The sequence below is a fragment of the Scheffersomyces spartinae genome (genome assembly GCF_019049425.1).
Source record: "Scheffersomyces spartinae strain ARV_011 chromosome Unknown scaffold_20, whole genome shotgun sequence".
NCBI classification, from domain to species: domain Eukaryota; kingdom Fungi; phylum Ascomycota; class Pichiomycetes; order Serinales; family Debaryomycetaceae; genus Lizanozyma; species Lizanozyma spartinae.
Window position 1 is genome coordinate 85810 of NW_025065067.1, and position 19957 is coordinate 105766.

Below are 19957 nucleotides of genomic sequence, written 5' to 3' on the forward strand. Positions count from 1 at the left end.
CTGATCGAATCATTATGGATAAAAAAGGTGTTCACATTGGGTTCTTCATAAACGAAACTTGTGACTATCAGAATGACTTGGCTATTTGGAATCAAATGTATTGTGTCAATCACATATTAACGTTCCTCAACGAAGTCATTTAACAGACTTCTTCTTGATTGTATGCTAGTAATGTGGAAGCCTTCAATTTCAAGTTCTTTAATGATTCCCCAATGTTGAAAAGTTCAACCTTGATACGATTTAATGCTTGTGTGTTTTGATAATTCTGTGCCATGTCAGTCGAACAAATCTTTTGTGGTGGTTTCTCAGTTTCTCCCTTCCAGGCTTCAATTAATTTCTGAGCTTGTAAATTGGCGTCTTTAATCTGGTGATCCAACCCCTTTTCTCCGGTAAGTTTAGTCACAATTCGATTCAATTCTTTAAGCCAATTCTTTTCAGCATCTGATAAAACAAGGGCCTTGTTTCTTTGTACTGCCATACTGGCATCAGCCACTTTCCTATTTATTCTAGCTAAAGCTTCTCTTGATTTGTCTTGACGAGCCAATAATTCAGCTAGACGGGCTTCGTTTGTGTCTTGTTTCGTCTTGGACCCACCACCAAGTTTCTTTTCGGAAATTTCATTGTAAACTTCAACTTCTTTCTTCAATATTTGCGATTGCATATTTATTCTCTTATCTAACCGTAGAAGGTACTCGGTCAATTGTGAGACTTGTCTTATGACTTCATTTGAAACATGATTGAACCGTTTAACAGATTCCAAATCAGCAGGATCCAACCGTTTCTTTGCATTATCAGCAACTGAAATCCCCACTTTCAATTGAGAAATTTCCCCAATTAATTCATCAATGGGATCCTTCTCAAGTCCTGCAGCAATGGCTATTTCGTCTATCTTCTTTTCCACAATTTGCTGCTCAATGTTTTTTGGTGTGAGGTTAATTGAATCCTTTGTGATCTTGCATTTGGCAATATTCAATTGCTGATTGTTCAAACTAATCAAATATTCGTTCTCAAAGGGATCATTTAAAATTGCAATATGCTTTGTAGTTGTAATACTTTCAACTAATTGAAATCTGGGGTTAACAGCAGGTTTCAGTTTAAGAGTGTTACCCAATAAGAAAGAAGAAGCCAATGAGTCAATGACAGGCTCGATATTAGCAAAACAACTCCGTTCATCTGTTGTTAAACAAATTAAGTTTTGGTTTACAGGATTTGAAATGAGACTAAAGGAACCTTTAGGATCAAGTTTGGAAAAAACCAAGTTATCTGATACTTTGGTTAATCTTGTAAAGTTCTCCTTCCAATACTTCATTTGCTGTAAATTACTGGCAGATTCTTGTTTCTTTGCATTCAACACCTTCAATATGTCTTGTGATACTTGGTCATTCTTAGTGGAATCTTCCTCCTCTAAGACAAATCCAAACCCTCTTTTAGGTTTTTGATATTCCTCCGTCGACTTCAGCAGACCTTTGGCAACAACTGGTTGTTCAACCTTCTCATCCTCATATTCACGATCTTCTTTCCACCTCATAAGAAGCGGTCTAAGTTGCGACAAAGTGTTCAACACTACTGAACCATCTTTTGTCACGAATGTAGCAGCCAAAGATGAGAATTGCAGGTTTGCTTGAAGATGACAAATATCCACCAACTTCCGGCCGTCCTTTGGGAAACTTATCAATGGACCTTGAAGGTCATAGTCACTATCAGGCAATTGATATAACACAACTTCTAATCCGTGGGGGTCATTAGAGAATTTTTTTTGCTTTATAAATGCATTCATGGTACTTTTGGCAAAAGACAATTGACGTAAAACAGCCTTTTTGAAGCCACTACACTTCAAGGAAACCAACGCATTATAGGTGGGGAACTCTTTATCAACGATTTCAGAAATGAATTTGGATTCGACCATAAAATTGTTAGCAACTTCTGAAGTCAACGCAATGCCCATTGTAGACTTGAAAAACGGATAAATGGCATAAATCTCTGATTCAGTAGCAACGTACAACGTAAGCATACCAGCGAGATTCTTATTAGTGGCTCCAAATGCAATAGACACAGCGTTGATTCCATATTGGTTCAAGTCTACTTTAATTTGGTAAGTTGTCGTGCTGAGATTTACGTCGAACATTAGAATGGTATTTTCAGACGTAAGTACCACCAAAAGACAATCTTGAGGAACAACAAGGCCCTGCCATAAAGCTTTAATGACACCGACACAGCCAGATCCAAGATCAATGGTATAGTTTCTGCATTTGATCGCAGCGCCGGCTTGGTTATTGGCTATAGTGGCCAGAGAGGGTAATACCACTATATTGATTTGAGTCTCACCTATGACAGCCATGAGAGTGCCCAAGGAATTAATCTCTAGAGCCTGAATGTCAAAGGCCACGTCAATGTCCAAGACACGAAACGTGCCGGCTCTATCCGTAATGTTGCAGCATCTTACCACGTTATAGCGAGCCAAGAAGAGGTCTGTTTCACCTCTGGTGGCAATTTTAGTTCCGATGGTTGGTGTTGATATTGTGGTTGACCTGGCTCTTGAGGCCGGAGAAAAGTACTCTTCAAAGATCCGTTGCCGACCAATTGCGTCGACGAACCATGAGTCTGGTACAGGGCTCGATGTAGAAGCAGCAGTCATGGTGCAGCGACGACTGAATGGAAGTGTAGAAGAGGAAGAAGAACAAAGTGGAAGCAGTGGTGATGATTTTTGGTATAGTATTTTCGTGTGAGAGTGCGGTACAGTAAGACGCAGCAGTAGTGCAAGTACAATAGTACAGGATGAGTAGTATGAGCAGGTATGAGTAGGACAGTATGTAAGTTACCGTAGCAGCTTTATGTGAGGTACGTGTAGCAGTAACCACCGTCAATTGAGAGATAGCTACACCAATAATAGTATTCGGTTAGAGAACCATAGTACCATAGTACCATAGTATCATAGTATCATAGTATCATAGTATCATAGTATCATTGTATCATAGTATCATTGTACCATAGTATATCATAGTATCATAGTACCATAGTATCATAGTATACCATAGTACCATAGTATATCATAGTATCACAGTATCATAGTACCATAGTATATCATAGTATCATAGTACCATAGTATCATAGTATACCATAGTACCATAGTATATCATAGTATCACAGTATCATAGTACCATAGTATCATAGTATCATAGTATCATAGTATCATAGTACCATAGTATCATAGTATACCATAGTATCATAGTATACCATAGTACCATAGTATATCATAGTATCATAGTATCATAGTATCATAGTACCATAGCATCATAGTACCATAGTACCATAGTATATCATTGCATAGCATTACGCAAACGTAAACTTCTCATGGGCAGCATTATATCTAAGACCTTGCACAGGATACTTCTCACTTATCTCGTTGATCTCTTTCAAATCCTCATCAGTTAATTCAACAATGTTATCCAAATTATTATCAATCTTCTCCTTACTTGACCCACTGGGTATGGGTAAGATCCTGGTAACTTTCGATATACCATTGAAGTTACTTCTACCGGATATAGCCACGATCCATGATAATGATAATGATTCCAATGAAGTCTTCTTCTTCTGATGAGCAAACTCATGTAAAGCATTAACCAACTTCATGTTGGCACCATAATTCTCCTTAGAAAACTTCTCTAAATGGTTCTTCATATCGTGGGGGTGTAAGTTATCATGGAACGAGTTTTGGTTCTTCACATGAGAATCAGTTAAAAGTCCTCTACACAAAGGGGAATAGGCCACTATAGGAATCTGTCTAGAAGATAACTCTTGTAAGATCCCATTGGTTATCAAGTCTTGACAAAGAAGGGACAATTCTAATTCAACACAACTTATAGGGAATACGTTACATGCTTTGGCAATGGACCCTAAACCGACTTCCGATAAGGAAATCCCATCGATCTTTCCCTCCTTAACAAAATCAGCAATGTAGCCAATGGTATCCTCGTATGGAATGTTAGGATCAACTCTGGCAATCTCAAACAACATCTTGGGTCTATTGGGCATATCCACGGGGAAATACTCAGTCAAAGTGTTAACAGATCTAACAACACTTTCTTTAGATCCATCTGGAGCTAAAGTGGCGTTGTTCAAAGCACCTTTTATCCCAATAACCAATTGACTGTTAATGCCTCCTTCATTGGAATCAAGAAACTTCTTAATTAACTTCAAGTTGGCAAAATCAGATCCATAGAATTCTCCTCCGTTAAGCAATGAAACACCCTTCTCTCCAGTAACATACTTCAATGTTTCAATAGACTTTTCTGTTGGTGGTGGTGTTGGGGTCCAGGTCATACTCATGGTTCCGAATCCCATAGTACCTTTAATTTCGACTGCCTTGTAGCTCATAGTTGTAGGTATTAGTTGTTGATTGAATTAGATCCGATGGATAATTGGAACTCCTCGTCCCCTTATATACTTTTTCAAGTGGCAATTGACCGTATCTGCTCCATCAACAGCGTCGCCGTAGTTATTAGTTGATGTTACCCCTATCGGATTTGGCCCGTACTTTCCACCGAAATACAAGTTCGGCCAATTGCCATAGACTTCCCATATAGGAAGTCTACAAAACGGATGAGTGTCCCTCAACCTGGCCATGACCGAGATGAACTTTCGGACATATCACCACTGGAGATACAAGCTATAGGTATTGTAGTTAGCCCGGAAACATCTTACGTATCTGTGTACAATATGCATGGTAATACACACTGTAAATTCTAGCCAGGATCGCTATGATGCCGGAGTTATTCCTAAATAGGCAAGACAAAGACTATACCGATGATCTACAACAAAATTAAGACAAGATTATGGCTTTAACCTCTATACATGGAATTTGAATATACATTTCATTTGTATGAGAACTTGACTCAGTATGTTGTCAGTATGACTCACTCAGAAACAAAAAACTTGATCTTCAGGTGGTGATTTCATGGTACCCTTTTCCCAACCCAACTTGTGTGAAATATCCAAGAGCAGTTGTTTCATACCTGGGGGACCACAAATGAACAAACGAGAATCTTGAGAAGGTGATGGCAAGTATTTCTTTATCATTTCTTCAGATACAAAACCAACATCGCCAACCCAATTTTCAGGAGGTGTGGATAAAGTATAGTGTACTGAAAAATTTGGGTATCTCTTTGCAATCTCATCGATTTCACTTTTCAAAACAATATCATTTAAAGTTTCATTGGCATAGATTAGAGAAATCTTTGTGGTATCATGGGGAGTGGTGATGATTTCTGTAATTACTTGTAAAATTGGAGTAATTCCGGAACCACCGGCAATAAGACCAATTTCTTTAGCCATATTAGTTTTATATTGTAAACGACCAACAGGACCTCTGAATTTAGCGGTTTGACCTTCACGTAACATGGCTAACCGTTTACTAACATTACCAGTAGGATAAGATTTTACCAAAATATCAAAGAATCCAGCATCAAATTTATTCAGAATCGGGGTATAATATCTAATCTCATCTTTTCCATCAATAGTGAAACAACAAGCTAAATGGTGACCAACAGGAATATCAAGAACTTCATCATCATGGTTCAATTTGAATCGATAAATAGCACAATTCTTGGAGACAATAGTCTTATCAATCAATTCAAAATCATTCCATTTTACAGAATGTAAACTAGCTCTATTCCTATACGCTCCATAAAATTGTAAGGAACACACAACTACAATAAACCCAACGGTATAGGGAAGATATTCCTTACCAAAGATTAATGTCCCACCCAACATTAATGCAATGGGAATATAAATCCCATGTAATGGCTGTTTCAAGAGTTCCCTTTTGTCTTCCATTTTTTGACTTGCTGAATAAAGAGTTGATGGTTCTATTGGTTGATATTTTTCACTCTTGATTTATAATTCGCGACTATTTTTGTTAGGTCCCAGATATACTCACACCAGTAGTAGATGCTATACCAACTGTATACCATACCATACATTACTATATGGCATCCCATTCAATCAATAACAATTATTATAACTATATAACTATATATATATATATAAATATATTAGTTCGGCTTATCAAAGCCGATAGGGTATTATCAGTACTCTTCTTCTTCATCAGCATAGCTGTCAGTACCAACTTCAATATAATCTCTCTCCAATGCAGCTAAATCTTCTCTAGCTTCTGTAAATTCACCTTCTTCCATACCTTCACCAACATACCAATGAACAAATGCTCTCTTGGAGTACATCAAATCAAACTTTTTATCAATTCTTCTCCAAGCTTCAGCAATTGCAGTAGTGTTGGATAACATACAAACGGCTCTCTTTGCAGCAGCTAAATCTGATCCGGCAATGGCAGTTGGTGGTTGATAACAAATACCAATCTTGAACCCAGTTGGACACCAATCAACCAATTGAACGGTCTTTTTGGCCTTAATTTGAGCAACGGCATTTTGAACATCACGAGTAACAACATCACCACGGTATAACAAACAGGTGGCCATATATTTGCCTTGTCTTGGGTCACATTTAACCATTTGGTTACCTGCCTCAAAACAAGAGGCAGTGATTTCACTAACACTGTTTGATTCATGGTTAGCTCTGTTATTAGAAAACACAGGAGCATAAGAAACCAAGGGGAAATGGATTCTTGGGTAAGGAACCAAATTAGTTTGGAATTCATTCAAATCAACATTCAATGAACCATCAAATCTTAAACTAGCAGTAACTGAAGATACAACTTGAGCAATCAAATTATTCAAAGATTTGAAATGAGGTCTTGGAATATCCAAATTCTTGCGACACATATCATAAATGGCTTCATTATCAACCATGAAAGTACAGTCGGCATGTTCCAAAGTGGTATGAGTTGTCAACACAGTGTTATAAGGTTCAACAACAGAAGTACTGACTTGAGGAGCAGGATAAACTGCAAATTCTAATTTGGATTTTTTACCATAATCAACAGATAATTGTTCCAATAAAAGGGACCCCAACCCAGAACCAGTACCACCACCAAGTGAATGAGTGAAAAGGAACCCTTGTAACCCATCACATTGATCAGACATTCTTCTGACTCTATCCAAAACATCATCTAAAATTTCTCTACCAACAGTATAATGACCTCTAGCATAATTATTAGCAGCATCTTCTTTACCAGCAATCAATTGTTCAGGATGGAATAAATCCTTATAAACTCCAGTACGAACTTCATCAATCACATTGGGTTCCAAATCTACATAAAGGGCTCTAGGAACATATTTACCAGATCCAGTTTCACTAAAGAAAGTCAGAAATCCTTCTTCACCTCCCTTGGGTCTATCCAACCCATCTTGTAAATATCCATCAGGTCTAATACCGTGTTCTTGAGAATACAACTCCCAGCACGCGTTACCGATTTGACAACCGGCTTGCCCAACTATATTCAATTCTTGTTAGTATACATGCTCTCCCTTTAATTGATGTGTAATCGATATATGTAATCAATCGCTTTGTAGATCACTATGTTGATCATGGAACGACATCTTACAATGTCACAGCAACATATAGACACGACATTTGGCGTAGCCGTCATCGTAACATACCATTAATACTAATCACTTCTCTCATGATTTATGCTTTGTCTTCTGTTAGACTTTGACTGTTGGTGAGTTCTACGTCTTTCAAGTGGCTTCATCTGTTTTGCTTATGTTTATGTTTTGAACTCAAGAGACGACCGCAGCGCTACCGATCGACTCACGCACATCTGTGTTTTAGATATTACCCGATTCAAACATATTCAAAACACGTGTAGACTGCCGTATTAGGAAATAGTTTACATTTGATGTTGCAGAATAATTTGGTTACATAGAAGACATAGAACGCCATATTATCAACTATATATAGGAGAAGGGAGCGAGGTATAATAATTATCATTGCCATGATATTATGGATATCATACCCTTGTGGTAGTAGTAATACCGAAGACACCAAAGAATTAATTAAACGAACGTGAATGATTTGCTTATTCCTTTCTAGTGTAAGCTCTTCTGTACTTATCATCAACAGAAGTCAAGTAATAGGTACAAGAAGCCAAGTTTTCAATAGAACCCTTTGGTTCAAAAGACTTTTGTAAATGAGCCTTTTCTCTCAATTCAATAGCATCAACATAAGCTTGAGGAGTTTCAATCTTTCTCCCAGCTCCTAACTTATGTTCAAAGTTCAAGACTTTGTTAATTTCACTAATATCACCCTTAACAACAACAGATAATAATGTCAGGGCTAAACCAGAACCATAAGAGAAGATACCAATACGTTTGTTTTGTAATTTTTCAGAACCAACGTAATACAAGGTAGAAGATAATGAAGCCCAACAAGAAGCGGTGTACATATTACCAGTGTTAGTGGGGACTTGTAAACAAGGTTGTAATCTTGTTTTTGCTTCTTCCTTAGTTAAACCCAAAAAGACCTTTTCAACAGCTCTATCAATCAAACTTTGATCATAAGTCAATTTATCAAGAGCTTGTCTAGTTTCATCATCAATTAAATCAGTGAATTTTGAAGGGTTAGACAAATAATCGTTGTATAACAAACGAGCATAAGATTTAGTAACCAATTTACAAGTTGGAACGTGGAAGGCATTGTAATCAAAGTGGTCGAAAACACCCACTGTCTTAACTGAACCATCATCGCTTTCCAGAGCCAAAGCCTTTTTAGAATAAGCACGGTAACAATTATCCAAAGCCTTAACATAACAACTTAAGGAGAAATGACCATCAACAACTGGGTATTCACTGGTGAAATCAGGTTTATAGAAATCATAAGCATGTTCCATAAATGAACCTCTAACATTATCAAAAACAATAGGAGCATCAGGGCCGATCCAAAGAGCAACACAACCAGCACCACCTGTTGGTCTAGCAGCACCTTGAGAATAGATAGCAATATCACCACAAACAACAATAGCATCTCTACCATCCCAAGCAGAAGATTCAATCCAATTAATAGAGTTTAACACAGCAGATGTACCACCATAACAAGCATTAACAGTATCAACACCTTCAATATCAGAATTACCAGGGAATAATTGCATCAAAACAGATTTAACCGATTTGGACTTATCCAAAAGAGTCTCAGTACCAACTTCCAAACGACCAACTTTTAAAGGATCAATATCATAATGATCAATTAAATTGTGTAATGCAGTTAAGGCAAATGAATAAATATCTTCTCTATCATTGACAAATGCCATATTGGTTTGACCTAAACCAATGGTGTATTTACCTTGAGGAATCTTATCGAATTCTTCCAAGGCTGACTGGTTAACGGCTTGGCCAGGAATGTATACTTCGATACCTTTGATCCCGATATTTTGTGGTCTAGTCATCGTTTACTGTACTATATGTTTATACCAATGGGTCTATTTAATAATAAAAGATCCAAATATGACGTGTAATATTATATAAATTTACTTTTAGAAAAATTTGTAGCCTTCATCAGGTTTCATTATATACCAAAATTCAAAATCGGATGTGGTTTTAGTGATGTTCTGATAAAAGAAGGTAGCACCGCTCGTTTACCTCGTACCCATGGAGGGTGGGTGTCGTATATGCAGGCTGAACCAGGAACAAAAAAAACTTGACCAAAAGAAACTAAAAACTTACAGCTGGCAGTACTACTACAGGTCTAATTACTACTAGGTCTAGTTATTACAGGTTTAATAACTATAGGTCTAATTACTATAGGTCTAATCATTACAAGTATATTTAATACTAGGTCTAACTTGCTCTATGTGGATATCTCAGTGTAGTGCGATTCTTTTTTTTTGACCTTTGTTGATTAGCAACCATTCAAGCACAAAACATAGCAGTCCACACTCAGCCACAAAGTCATATTCATGATGGTCGAGTTGACGGCAAGTCCAATTCAATTGCTGTATATAGAAAGTGGCAGCACAGGAAGTAAGACCTCCTAAAGATAAGGAGGCCAGTTACTATATAAGGATACTGATTATGTCACGTGACTAGCAATAAACGCGTCTGTAGGAAAATTAATTGGGATAGCTTGGTTATTTCTGCACGGCTGGCAGATGTAGCCTGAGAGTTAATGACATTGAACTTGACACGAAAATGGACTGTAATTTATATCAACCAATGTAACTCGTAATATATCTCGTATATAGGCTACGGCTCTTATGACAGTCGTTAAAATTTAATACGACCTTCGTTCAACGATTTAAGCTCTTTTTCATGTAAATCCTCTCAGGGCCACTGTGATGTTAACGGTAGAAAATTATTCCCATCAAGTATTAACATGAATTGGTCCCTTGGCCCAGTTGGTTAAGGCGTGGTGCTAATAACGCCAAGATCGGCGGTTCGATCCCGCCAGGGACCATTCATTCCCTCCAACGGGCGTGTGGCGTAGTTGGTAGCGCGTTCGCTTAGCATGCGAAAGGTCTCCGGTTCGACTCCGGACTCGTCCATTCTTTTTTGTTTGAACCGTAGCTTTAGTTACCTTTTCTTATTCAGGCACTACTGAAACAATTGAAACAATTCCGTCTGGTTACATTGTGAAAGAGCCACACCATGCGTTGATTGGATAATTTAAGTGAAACGATTGTTTAGGACTTAGTCCCCACTTCGGATTAATATGGATGGCATCGGATTTTCTAAGCGACACAAAGCACGTAAATAGTATAATGAAATAATTACGAAAACAATTATGGAACCATCCAAGATTACAAGGTACATGTTTCTTTCTTTTCTGGTCAACAGATGTCATCTATTATTCCGGAACTGTTGCGACTGTTTGCTGCGTTGAAGTCCTTCCATAGAACATGGGCCGGGACTTTCTACTGTAAGCCCGAAGCGTATTTTCAGCCCACTAATGTAGAAGAGATTAAAGAATTGGTTAACCAAGCCCGGATAAACCACAAGACTATCATGACTGTTGGATCTGGCCATTCGCCTTCTGATTTGACCATGACCAACGAGTGGCTTTGTAACTTGGACAAGTTCAACCGGGTTCTTAAAGTAGATGAACATCATGGACCATCTACCACCAATCCATTGGAGAAAGAGGTGAAGTTTGTTGATTTAACCGTTGAAGCCGGGATTCGGATTTATGAATTGAATGAGTATTTGAAGGCAAACAAGTTGGCTATTCAGAATTTAGGTTCAATTAGTGATCAATCAATTGCCGGATTGATTTCAACCGGAACTCATGGTTCATCTCAATATCATGGGTTGGTCTCTCAACAAATTGTACTGATTGATATTGTGAATTCTGCCGGAGAATTGATCACTTGCTCATCCATTGAGAAACCGGAATTATTTAGAGCTGCTTTACTTTCGTTGGGTAAAATTGGGATCATCACTCATGTGACCATAAGAACATGTCCTCAATATACTTTGAAATCCAAACAGGAAATCATCAATTTCCAAACGTTATTGGACAATTGGGATCTGATTTGGTTGGACTCCGAATACATAAGAATCTGGTGGTTTCCTTATACTTCCAAGTGTATTTGTTGGAGAGCTTCTAAATCTGATGATCAATTATCTGATCCTAGACCTTCATGGTACGGTACAACTTTAGGAAGATTGTTTTATGAGTCTTTACTTTGGTGTTCTGTTCATTTGATTCCCAGTTTGACTCCTTATATTGAGTCGTTTGTGTTTAATCAACAATACGGTAATGTGGAAACGTTTGGTAACGGTGATATTGCCGTTCAACATTCAGTTGATGCCTTAAATATGGATTGCTTATTCAGTCAATTTGTTGATGAATGGTCTGCTCCCTTAAATGAAGGCCAAGCTGTTTTATTGAAGTTAAAGGCTGAAATAGAACGTGCAAGAGATTCCGGTGATTACTATGTCCATGCCCCCATTGAAGTTAGATGTTCAAATACTACAAACTCAAATGTTGCATTTGTTGATGATGCTACTAAAGAACCTTCATTATATCCTTCTGAATCCTGGTTAGCTAAAAGAGATAGACTTAGTTCTGGTCCTATTCCGGGGAATAACTTCCGTCCTTATCTTGATAATTCTCCAGATAATTTGATTCATGAACCAGAGTTAAAAAACGTTACAAATGATCAATTGACTCTATTTATCAATGCTACCATGTACAGACCGTTTGGAACCAACGTTAATGCTTGTCAATGGTTTCAAACATTTGAAAACATTCTTGGTGATGTTGGAGGTAAACCTCATTGGGCCAAAAACTTTATTGGATTAGAAGGATCTAAAATCGACAATGATGATTTGAATTATCAAGTGAAATATGGCGGGAAACCATTCTACGCTATGATTGGATTTGACCCTGTAATGAAGAAATGGTTTGGTGATAACTTGATTCAATACAATAAAGTTAGAAATGAAATGGATCCTCATGGAGTCTTCTTAAGTGGTAAGAATTGGTTAAAGAGAAATGGAATACTCATCAATACTGACTAATCCTATGATGCTATTTAAATGGTGCCTTTAAAGGATCAATGACTGTACCTTGCTTAGTAATAACTCTAGGCATGGTCAATTTCTGATGAGTTTCTCTTGATGTCCATTCTTGTCCCACAGGCATTCGAAGTGCTCGTTCATATTGCTCTCTTGATTCATAAGGGAAGGGAACAGCAGATGATTGATACTTTAAGTTCTTCTTATTAACCTTTTCATTAATAATCACATTCTTCAAGTTTTTATCCTTTCTCTTATCTTTCTGAACAACTCCATCAATCTTTTTGATGATCTTTCTCCTTTTATTCTTTTTGTTTTTATTCAGTCCTCCAGCCCAATCCCCCCATCCGGGAAGGGTCAAGTCTTCTTCCTTGTCGTCTTCGTCTTCAATCACTTGTTGCTTTTCTCGTTCAAACTCATTGACAACATCGTCTCCTGCAAACGCTTGTTTGATTAAGTCTTGTTGCTTGAACACCCGAACATCACCGTCTCCCTCAGCTTCACTGTCTGAATCTGGACCATGAATATCAACAACCCTTAATGTCTGGTTCATATCAACCACAGCATCAGCGTCGTCTTCATGGCTCAGTTTCCGTTTCTTGGAGATCTTAGCGGCTGCTTTGGCCAACTTGGATGACGTCTTGTCCACAGTAGTGATCTTGTTTGACTTTTGACTCGGAACATCCGCACTGTCCTTCAACCAGGGGTTCACACCTGACGGAGTCAGATCTGCACAAGTCAGATTTTCCGGAGTCACTTCAGAAACCGTAGCCTCCTTGTTGATAACAAATTTAGTCTTCTCCTTTACCTTCAATTTATTCTCCAAACTCTTTGCTTCGTCTTCTTCAACAGAAGCTCTTGTCTGACTGTTGAGATCTTCCATTGCTTGTTTCTGAGACGAAGCACTGGGAGTATAAACTCGTCTACCTTGATTTTTGGTCATGGACACAGAGTTCACAGACCCTTCAAACTCTTCCATGTCTCCACCATTCTCCAACTTTCTAAGCAATTCCAATTCTCTCAAGTTCTCTTGCTTCTGTTGTTCTTGAGCATTTCTCATAAAATCCATAGCCAACACTCCCTTGCCCAACTTGCTCTTGAATTCCTCATCATTTTCGTCGTTGTTGTATTCCCTTTCTACGTCCAGAACGACATCATCACTTTGATCACCATCTTCATACCCCAATTGCTTTGCTCTCAACCTTTCACCTTGCCTTAACATCTCCTCCAACTCAGACCGGTTATCGGCATCCTTGGAAAGTCCACTTTTGATCATCGACTGCGCCCACTTCGATTGGGTCTTATGCTTCAACGTCATTCTCTCTTGTGCTCTCTTCATGTCGTGATCTTCAACGTCACTCTCAATGTCAGACCCTTCAACCAACTCTTGGTTTCTTAACCGTTCCTTCTTCTTGATCTTACGGTATTGCTTCGACTTGATCTTCTTGATTCGTCTCGCCCGAGCTTCGTCTCTGAACATCAACTCTCTCATCAACCTCAACTCATTGGTTCTCTTCTTGATCTCTTCAGCTGACATCTTGGCTACAGCCAACTCCTCAAACGTAGCCTCCTTCCGTTCGTCGACCAACGCTGATTGCTCCAAAACACTATGGACCTTCTTCTCCAACTCCGTGGTGGGTGTGGCTTGTGATCTGAAGGTGGTAGCAGTATCGTTATGACGGACAGTAGGATTAAGTGGGAACTTCAACACCTCGGCTTGTCTGTTGGCTTGAATGGTATCTTCCCATTTGGTGATCTCTTCTTTGGTGATCTCATAAGCTGCCTTACGATCATGTCTTTGCTGAATTCTCTTGGGTAAAGGAACGGCCAAAGCCTTGGACTTATCTCCTCCGTCTTCGTCATCATGCTCATCTATAAGTATAGCATCTTGAGCCACAGAGGAATCAACAGCCGATAACATACTATTCAATGACAACTTGGCTCCACCGGTTGGAACACTGAACTCATTTTCTTCTATTCTTTCGGTAACCAACTTCTTTCTTTCCTTCTTTGGATCTTTAAGTTGGGACTTTAAGTGTGAAATGGTGCTTAATAAATCAACCTCTTCATCTCCATCACTTAACCCTTCAAATACATCAGAATCATCGTCATTGTCGTCCTCTTCGTCCTCTTCATCACCATCTTCTTCATCACTATCACCGTCTTGTTCACTTTCACTTTCCCACTCATCATCTAAAACAACTTCTCCATTGGCTTTCTTCAGCTTAGCAAGATCAACATCATCCATAGCCCATGCCTCAGATAAAGACACAAACTTGCTCTCATCAACACTGGCATAGCCTTCATCTCCACTGGCTTCCAGTTCACTGACATCTTCACCCTTTGCTCTTCTCTTTGCTCTTTGTTTCTGACGTTTGGCTCGGTCTCTAATAGTCTGCGAAAACTTACTATTCAACACATCAAAATCATCATCTGATCCAAAGGCTTCGTCTGAGTCAATTTCCTCGTCTTCCAACCCTTGACCTTCTTCAAAATCATCAGGTTCACTTTTTCCTTTATTAAGAAGTCTACGAGCATCCATTATCCCGTCATAGACATTGAGTTCTCCTTCACTGTCTTCACCGTCCGAACGACCATTTTCGGCTCGTTCGGCGATTTGAAAAGCATCCAATGCTTTCTTAGCACTGCGCCGTCTCGTAGACGACTTCAGCTTGTCCTTACGAGCCATTTTACCTAGTGTAATGTTAGATAATAGTGTCTAGGGTTACTTGTGTAATGAGATGCTCATCGCTATACTTTTTCACTAGGCACATAAACGGTAGCGCACACACTGAGCGCTACCACAAAACACATACACGACTATATAAAGACTACAATTGTTTTACTTATCTTGTATATCAAACTATAAAGATTCTAATCGATCATTAATTTCATCAGCTGATAACTTTCTGAAACGAGGACCTTCAATATCTGTACCCGTGAAACCTAATAAATCTTGTTGAGGATCACTAATGATTGCAATATCCAAATTTTCACCATTTAATTCACCATCTACTGATTCCTTCAAAGCCAATAAAGCAACATGAATTGCATCTTCTAATTCCAAATTGTCATTCCATCTCTTTTCCAAAAACGTTTTGGCAGAATTGGAGGTCTTACCAATGGCAGTAGCCTTCCAAGGGAAATAACTACCAGAAGGATCAACTTGATATAATTGAAATTGTTGAGAATGTTGATCATATCCTCCAACTAATAATGACACTCCATAAGGTCTTACCCCACCAGATTGAGTAGCTTCTTGCATGGTTTTAGCTATTTCTTGAACCAATATTTTAACTGGAGGATATTCATTATAAATTCTTTTATAATTTGTATGAGATAACTTTCTAGCTCTATCAACCAATACTCTAAAGTCAGGTCCCATCCCAGCATAGGACATCCCAATATCTGGAGTAATCAATTCGACTTTGGAATTTGTATCGTTCACCAAAAGTGGAGAATTCACCTTCTTTTCAGTAGCAAGAACAATTCCATTGGCGGATTTGATCCCAATGGTTGTCACTCCTTGCCTCACTGCATTCAAAGCATATTCTATCTGGACCAATTTACCACTAGATTATTGTTAGTACTGGAACAAACAACCCCACACTAATTGATGATCACATACCTTGGAGAGAATGTGGTTAATGAAAACGAGTATCTGTCTGCCATTGTTTAAGAATCGACTGATTGGTGATAGTGGTGTTAACTTGTGGTGGTATACTTTGAACATAACTTTTGCCCTCAACGAAAATACCGGTAGAGACACGACAATATTCTCACTATATAAGAAGCCACTGGTAGCCACACAGGGGTACACCAGATACTACTTACTACATACTCTAGTATTATGCTACAGTGATATCGTACATATTACATAGTACAGTTTATAATATGTTGCAGTATGAATTATTCTGTATCTTCTATAATCTAATCTTCTTCTTCGTCATCAGTATCAACTGGTTTAGGTGTTCCCTTTGGAGATGATAACCAATCCAAATATCTTAATCTTCTTCTTTCAGCTTGAGCCTTCTTTTCATTTCTAGTCATCTTCTTCTTTCTGATTCTAACCTTAATGTTAGCAGGTGAATCGTTATCATCCGCACGTTTAGAAGTAGCAGCAGTTGGAGCTGGAGATGCCTCCTTTGATGCTTCACCTCCATTATCTTCAAATCTACTACTATCAACACCAACCACACCCTTTTGAATCACAGCACCATTTTCAACATGCCATTGCTCAGGACATAAGGCACCAACAAATTCGTTGTTATGGGAAATCATCACCACCCCTCCATTCCATTCTCTAATGGCCATGGCTAAGCCTCCTAAGGAATCACGATCCAAATAATTGGTAGGTTCATCAAGGACCAACAAATGAGGATTATTCCACATGGCTCCAGCAATGACAACCTTAACTAATTGTCCTCCGGATAATGATCCCATAGGGGTATGGTCAGCTATTTCTCCATCTAATCCAACATCTTCAAAATGCTTTCTAATAACAGATGGAATCAATTCTCGATATCCTAACCCTTCTCTGGAAGCTTCATGATCATCAAACTTTTGAACCAATTTATCGAATCCATGTTCCATCAACACTTCCTTGGGGACCCATGAATTATATTTAGGAATCCAAAATTTCCATTTGATTTCATATTGGAATGATTTCTTTAACTTTTGTCTACCAACAATGGCTTCAATGGCTCTTTTCCCTCTACCATCTCCAATATCGATTTCCTTTTCCATTTGTTCCTTTTCTTCATCCAGAATCTTTCTTGATTCTTTCATTAACACCTCACGATCATCACCAAATCTATATCTCCATTGCAAATATTGGTTGGCTGTCTTTTCCTTATGTTGTTCCACATGTTGTAAAGCATGTTGAGCAATATACCCAACTCTTAAGTTAGGATGCTTTTCAACAGAACCAGAATCCGGTACCAATTCTCCAGTTAATAACTTAATTAAAGTGGACTTACCTGCACCATTAGGTCCCAAAATGGCAACTCTGGAGGATAATGATAATGAACAAGAAACTTCCTTTAATGAAGGTTTATCACTTCCAGGATAAGTGAATGTGACATTTGACATCCGTGCAACGGCTCTAGTGTTAGACTTAACTCCAGATAACATACCAGCACGAGGAAAATGCATTTGAACAACAGAATCAGATAAGGTATAATAAGATTTACCCTCTGGTTTGATCTTAACGAATTCAGATAAATTTCCCTTATAATAAGCCAATTTCTTATTTTCATAATGAATAATGTCGGTACAAACAGCATCTAAAAATCCAGAATCATGGGAAACAATCAACGAAGTGATATCAGTGTGTTCAACCAAGTAATCTTCCAACCATTTAACATTACCAACATCCAAATGATTAGTAGGTTCATCCAACAACAAGACATCAGCTTTCATTAACATGGCACGAGCCAATTCTAATTTCATTTTCCATCCACCAGATAATGAACCAACGTTTTGAACCAATCTTTCGTCTGGGAATCCAACTTCCTTCAAGGCTTCAGCAATCTTTTCCTTGGAAATACCTTCTAAGGCTTCATCAGAAGCAATGAAAGATACCAAATCCATGTCACCTTCTGAACCTTGTAACTTATGTTCAACAAAACAGGTTTTCACTTCTTCAGGTGATGGGAAACCTTCCAATTGACCGTTAGCAATGGCTCTCATCAAAGTGGATTTTCCAGCACCATTACGACCACATAACCCATATCTGTGACCTTTAATTAATCTCAAGTTAGTCTTGTTCAATAACATTCTGGTACCATAAGCCAACGAGAAGTCAGCATCCACAATTTTGATGCCTTCATCTTCATCAGAAGCTTGCGCAGCATCAGGAGTGAATAAAGATCTTAAATTACTGATAACAGTATTGATATAAGATTCCTTAGTGGTTTCAACCTCAAAAGTGATGGCCATATGCAAGTATTCCCTAAGACGTTTCCAATCATTTACATTGGCATCAATTTGTAAGATAACATACAAATAATTGCCAATGACTTCATCTTGTAATTGAAGACTATCAACCACTTTAACATGTTCATCTTCAATGTTTTGAGTATAGAATGCTTTAGCTTGCTCCAAAGTGATTCTACCGTGGAACTTCCCATCTGCATGTTCTGCTTCGGCATCTTTCAATACTGCATAAGCCTTAGAAGCCAATTCTCTGACTTCAGGTAAAGAAGCATTGTTGACCACTTTCTCAACACCAGGCAACAAAATTGGAATATAAGAGTCGATTTCTCTCTTATTATTAACCAACCGGGTCAAGTTCTCGGTAACAGAAACCGTTTGTCTCAATTGTTCATTGGAGGAAGATGACATTTTCAAAGATTTATCTAAAATTGGTACCAAGATCGACAACGCAGGTTCTGTGACTTCAGCAACAAATGTTACAGAAGACAAGTTCTTAATACATTCTGGTACTCTTGTTGGATCAGCCAAAGTATCAGCAATCAAGTCAAATTTATTGACCAAATCCAAGTTATCCAAAACCTTCATGAACTTCTTTAAAGATTTCAACCCGTGTTTAGCCAATTCTGGCTTGAAGTCAGTTGCCATATCGGTTAACACCGGGATCCCATTAATGAATCTCATTTCCAAGATGTCTGATGGTACTTCATCAGTTATTTTATCGATAATGGATAACCCCGCCAATTTCGAGTTCCATTTGGCCGAAGATTTCAAATACACCAAGATAGAATCCAATACTATGGATCCCAATGCTTCTATGGGGAAGACTCCATAAAGGGAATCAACAGCAGCTTTGGCTGCCTTAACCACATTCTTATCTTTATCAGCAAACATGTCCAAGGCGACGGGCAAGAATTGAAGCAAATACGCTTCCTTTGGAGTCTGGCCTCCAAAGGTAACTGCCAACTGTTGCACCAAGATCAAAGCAGCTTCTCTAACCAAAGCACTGTTCTTTGGCTTACAAAAGGTCTTGAGCACTTCCAACAACTTCCATTCGGAGATACACAGTAAATCGCCATCACCCACCTCCAAAGCCTTTTGGAGGATCAGGGCGACTTCACTCTTGACGTCGGCGATCTTGGTGGCCTTTTCAATGGCCGCAAGCTCTTCTTGAATAGGGGTTTGGGAGAGATTGAGTTTACCCAACGCCGTGTTCAACGACGTGGTCGAAGCATTGGGATTGGGCGTAGTAGATCTACTGGTGGGCATCGACGTAGTGGGTGTAGAATCGTATGAGCCATCATATAGGATATTATTATTATTGTAGTAGTTGCCTCTATCGTGGTGTTGTCCTTCAGGCACAAACACTTGGTTGCTATAGTTATAACTATGAGCAGCTTGACCTTGAGGGTTCTGGAAACTTTGATTCCGGGTGTTCCCACGATAAGCGTATCCCTTGGACCGCTGCTGCTGCTGTCTGACGAAGTCGTCAAACGAATTACCCGACATGATGCGTACTGTTAGAAGAAGATGGTAGGCGATGACCTCGTGTCTAAAAATTTTCAGACTGCGATAAGATAAATAAAATCTGTATACAGTTA

The 19957-nt window shown here is 38.6% G+C and overlaps 9 protein-coding genes and 2 non-coding genes across 11 annotated transcripts; 3 read left to right on the forward strand and 8 right to left on the reverse strand.

The window, feature by feature from the left end:
• Positions 1–139: 139 nt before the first annotated feature.
• NUP82 (linker nucleoporin) lies at positions 140–2597 on the reverse strand (the record flags this gene model as incomplete). The annotated part of the gene is made up of 2 exons (XM_043193189.1): positions 140–2415; positions 2591–2597. 2 exons carry the CDS (start codon positions 2595–2597, stop codon positions 140–142), a joined length of 2283 nt encoding a protein of 760 aa, XP_043047615.1.
• A 733-nt stretch (positions 2598–3330) lies between these two features.
• Positions 3331–4374, reverse strand: KQ657_002423 (pyridoxine 4-dehydrogenase; the record flags this gene model as incomplete). Its single annotated transcript, XM_043193190.1, has 1 exon — positions 3331–4374. The coding sequence occupies one exon, from the start codon at positions 4372–4374 to the stop codon at positions 3331–3333; it is 1044 nt and encodes a 347-aa protein (XP_043047616.1).
• A 543-nt stretch (positions 4375–4917) lies between these two features.
• On the reverse strand, positions 4918–5832 carry KQ657_002424 (cytochrome-b5 reductase; the record flags this gene model as incomplete). The annotated part of the gene is made up of 1 exon (XM_043193191.1): positions 4918–5832. One exon carries the CDS (start codon positions 5830–5832, stop codon positions 4918–4920), a length of 915 nt encoding a protein of 304 aa, XP_043047617.1.
• Positions 5833–6083: 251 nt separating this feature from the next.
• TUB1 (alpha-tubulin) lies at positions 6084–7596 on the reverse strand (the record flags this gene model as incomplete). Its single annotated transcript, XM_043193192.1, has 2 exons — positions 6084–7405; positions 7572–7596. 2 exons carry the CDS (start codon positions 7594–7596, stop codon positions 6084–6086), a joined length of 1347 nt encoding a protein of 448 aa, XP_043047618.1.
• Positions 7597–7990: 394 nt separating this feature from the next.
• On the reverse strand, positions 7991–9352 carry ERG13 (hydroxymethylglutaryl-CoA synthase; the record flags this gene model as incomplete). Its single annotated transcript, XM_043193193.1, has 1 exon — positions 7991–9352. The coding sequence occupies one exon, from the start codon at positions 9350–9352 to the stop codon at positions 7991–7993; it is 1362 nt and encodes a 453-aa protein (XP_043047619.1).
• A 933-nt stretch (positions 9353–10285) lies between these two features.
• Positions 10286–10359, forward strand: KQ657_002427. The gene has a single exon. It is a non-coding gene; the product is annotated as a tRNA-Ile (tRNA).
• A 15-nt stretch (positions 10360–10374) lies between these two features.
• On the forward strand, positions 10375–10447 carry KQ657_002428. Its single transcript has one exon. It is a non-coding gene; the product is annotated as a tRNA-Ala (tRNA).
• A 292-nt stretch (positions 10448–10739) lies between these two features.
• ALO1 (D-arabinono-1,4-lactone oxidase) lies at positions 10740–12425 on the forward strand (the record flags this gene model as incomplete). Its single annotated transcript, XM_043193194.1, has 1 exon — positions 10740–12425. The coding sequence occupies one exon, from the start codon at positions 10740–10742 to the stop codon at positions 12423–12425; it is 1686 nt and encodes a 561-aa protein (XP_043047620.1).
• Positions 12426–12435: 10 nt separating this feature from the next.
• KQ657_002430 (uncharacterized protein) lies at positions 12436–15111 on the reverse strand (the record flags this gene model as incomplete). Its single annotated transcript, XM_043193195.1, has 1 exon — positions 12436–15111. One exon carries the CDS (start codon positions 15109–15111, stop codon positions 12436–12438), a length of 2676 nt encoding a protein of 891 aa, XP_043047621.1.
• Positions 15112–15285: 174 nt separating this feature from the next.
• Positions 15286–16094, reverse strand: PRE8 (proteasome core particle subunit alpha 2; the record flags this gene model as incomplete). The annotated part of the gene is made up of 2 exons (XM_043193196.1): positions 15286–15994; positions 16051–16094. 2 exons carry the CDS (start codon positions 16092–16094, stop codon positions 15286–15288), a joined length of 753 nt encoding a protein of 250 aa, XP_043047622.1.
• Positions 16095–16352: 258 nt separating this feature from the next.
• On the reverse strand, positions 16353–19865 carry KQ657_002432 (Elf1p; the record flags this gene model as incomplete). Its single annotated transcript, XM_043193197.1, has 1 exon — positions 16353–19865. The coding sequence occupies one exon, from the start codon at positions 19863–19865 to the stop codon at positions 16353–16355; it is 3513 nt and encodes a 1170-aa protein (XP_043047623.1).
• Positions 19866–19957: the final 92 nt, after the last annotated feature.